This window comes from Austrofundulus limnaeus, unplaced genomic scaffold (genome assembly GCF_001266775.1).
Source record: "Austrofundulus limnaeus strain Quisiro unplaced genomic scaffold, Austrofundulus_limnaeus-1.0 Scaffold1910, whole genome shotgun sequence".
NCBI lineage: Eukaryota > Metazoa > Chordata > Actinopteri > Cyprinodontiformes > Rivulidae > Austrofundulus > Austrofundulus limnaeus.
The window spans coordinates 28,923-32,155 of NW_013954312.1; the positions used below are offsets into that span (position 1 = coordinate 28,923).

At 51.4% G+C, this 3,233-nt stretch overlaps 1 protein-coding gene across 1 annotated transcript; it reads left to right on the forward strand.

The window, feature by feature from the left end:
- Positions 1-1,180: 1,180 nt before the first annotated feature.
- LOC106536641 (nuclear receptor subfamily 2 group F member 6) lies at positions 1,181-2,974 on the forward strand (the record flags this gene model as incomplete). Its single annotated transcript, XM_014033954.1, is given in 1 exon segment — positions 1,181-2,974. A coding segment is annotated over 1 exon segment (269 nt), but the record flags the coding sequence as incomplete, so codon positions are not given.
- Between the last annotated feature and the right edge of the window lie 259 nt (positions 2,975-3,233).

Below are 3,233 nucleotides of genomic sequence, written 5' to 3' on the forward strand. Positions count from 1 at the left end.
GTCAAACTGTGTTGTCTTTGGCGTTTTTCATAGATTTAACTAAAAAAATGGGATTAATTGTGTTTTTTGCTAACAAAGTGCTTTAAGGATTACTTTTTTGGTTGCTAAATCGATTAAAAGATTATGAAAAATCCAAAAATGCTTTTTGAACTAATGAGACAGATTAAAGGAACTCAGGAAACCAACATAAAAAGTTAGTTTTGAACTTCATCAAACGGTGCAGTTTGACAGTGTAATCCAGCAGTTTTGCAGATTTACTGATATGCCACTCCGCAGTGCAGCTATATGCAGGAACAGAAGCAGTCATCTGAATCCAGTAAAAAACTAGTGTGAGTCTGACTCTAGTCTGTGTAGGTACACAAATAATACAAAAAAAATGGCGGACAAGTGTGACAGGCACTGCAGCTGACACTTTGAGCATATTCTAAGTTTTTAACAAACAGAGATGACTGAATCAGTTTTCAAGTGACGTGTTGAGAAAACCCACGCCACCTGATCCGTGCCATCCTTCACGTGGACCTGTGAGTGTGCGCGGCGGACCTGTGAGTGTGCGCGGCGGACCTGTGAGTGTGCGCGGCGGACCTGTGAGTGTGTGTGGCGGACCTGTGAGTGTGTGCGGCGGACCTGTGAGTGTGTGCGGCGGACCTGTGAGTGTGCGCGGCGGACCTGTGAGTGTGTGCGGCGGACCTGTGAGTGTGTGCGGCGGACCTGTGAGTGTGCGCGGCGGACCTGTGAGTGTGTGCGGCGGACCTGTGAGTGTGTGCGGCGGACCTGTGAGTGTGCGCGGCGGACCTGTGAGTGTGCGCGGCGGACCTGTGAGTGTGTGCGGCGGACCTGTGAGTGTGCGCGGCGGACCTGTGAGTGTGCGCGGCGGACCTGTGAGTGTGTGCGGCAGGTGTGAAAAGGAGCCGGCGGCGTGTCGTATAACCTTTTGACAAGTTGCTCAACAACAACAGGCGCTCCCTGTTATTATTGGGTCAACAGAGTCGGGAGGAGGTCTTTGGGATCGCGGCAGAGTTGAGAACATGAGAGTGAGAGAGGGGGGCCCACCACCAACACCACCACCAGCTCCCCCACCCACCCCCTGCCCTTCCTTCTTTGTCTTAACGGCAGTGTTGAGGTTGACCCGCCCTGTGCTCCCAGGCTGGCCCGGGGTCAGGGGGGGGGGAACAGGCAGCCAGTCAGGCAGCCCGGCATTCTTTCTGGATGTGTGTGTGGGTTTGGCCRCAGCCCACTCCGTGCTCTTTGACTCCGCTGGCCTTATAAGGCATCCAGCGCCATGGCAACAGCGGGGCTTGAATAGCAGTGTCAAATCCCTCAGCACACAGACACACGCTCACTCTCCCTGAAGGAGGGAGCCGAGCTGAGAAACAGGAGGCTATCTGAGCTGTGGCGGCGTCTGGCTTTCACTAAAACCTCYGACTGGCTTTTTCCTCTGCTGGTTTGCCTAATTTATTCCTGCCGGGGCCAGCAGAAAGACAGGAGGAACAGGAAGAGGGGGGAAAAAAACAAAAACAAGCTGAATAATAAAGAGCGCAACACTCTGACTCTCTGGTTCTGGCCTCTGGTTGGGACTGCGGGATGGACACGCTCTGACAAAAAGCAGGAATGGGACGGAGGACTTTGTGAGGCTCTGGGAGAGGAGAGGCGACCGTGGCCGAGCAGATTTCTCAACTCTGCCTTTTGTTTTGGCTTGTTGTTGTTTCTATGACATCTGATCCGCTGACTCCGCCGGCTTTGAGGGAGTTAGAGGGACCAGAGGAAAACAGCGTTTCGTCACAGAAGGGCAGAGCGGGAGRACGTCTTTGGATGAACTTTGCTGCCGCAGAAGAGCTGGAAAATAAAAATAAAACGTGTTTCTGAGCCTCAGCGTTTCTTCAACAGGAGGAGCGAATAAGAAATCGACGAAAACAACCTTAACCGGCTGAAAGCCTTGACGAGTGGAGAGAAAAGCCTGGACTAGAACCGCCTCAGATCAGAAGATAGCGCCTCAGCACGGCAGAAAACTGGTTGGACTAGTTTATAAGTTGGAGGAAAGGGCAGGGCAGTTTAACCCTGCCTAAAGGAGAGCTGGGCTTTATTTTCCTCTCGTCTGCCTGTCCTTTAGAGAGAAAAAAAAACTGGTGGGAGGAAGAAGAGGGTCTTTTTTTAAAGCTGTCTCTCTTCATCATGTTGGGGGATAGGTGAGGCATTTCTCTTCTCCTTTCATAGAGGAAAGGAAGAGAAGTGAGAGAAGAAGAAGAAGAAAAAAAGAGTGAAAGTGTAATTTATTGTTTCCTGTGAAAAGAGCAGAGCTGCACCCTTTTCTCTCCTGCCTGAACTCTGAACCACTTAATGCGTGTGAAGTTTTCTCAGAGCTGAAGAGCCATTGATCAGAGGTCAGGAGTGTGTGGGGGGGAGAAGGAGAGCAGAGAGGGCAGCAGATTAAAGAAGAGAAGAGAAAACAGCAGTGGAAAGACCTCCAGGTCAACCCAGCCAGACGGAGAAGTAAGGTGGAGGCGGGCGGGGGGGAGAAGGTCAACTCAGGCGAGTCGGGGACAAATCTCTCCATCTTACTTTTAAATTCACGAGATAAAACCTGCTTCGGAAGTGCAGATCTTTGAGCCTGGACTCAGAACTTTCGGGGTGAGCGTAGGGTGTGTGTGTGTGTGTGTGTGTGTGTGTGTGTATGATCCAATTACAGGACTGGGGGGTCTGAGGAAAATATGGCCATGGTGAGCGGGGGATGGGGCAACCCCAACGGGGACACTAACGGACTGGGGGAGAAGGTTTACCTGAGGAAGGAGGAGGAGGACGGGTCGCCCCGGGCGGGCAGCAGCGACGTGGACGTCGGGGACGAGGACAAGGCCTGCGTGGTGGACTGCGTGGTGTGCGGGGACAAGTCCAGCGGGAAGCACTACGGCGTGTTCACCTGCGAGGGCTGCAAGAGCTTCTTCAAGAGGAGCATCCGGAGGAACCTCAGCTACTCCTGCAGGTACATTTGAGCATCACACAYGAAGGACTTGGTCAGTGTTTGGTTGTATTCAGTGGCTCGTTTTGTACATTTTTATCATGAGAGTTTCTAGACGTTAAATAAGATAATTATCACCTGCTGCTGAATGCAAAAACAAGGTGATATTTGTGTGTGTTTACCTGTATTGTTAGCAAAATATCTCAGGAACCAGTGCACCCCGTGCACTGGTTCCTGAGATATTTTGCTAACAATACAGGTAAACACACACAAATATCACCTT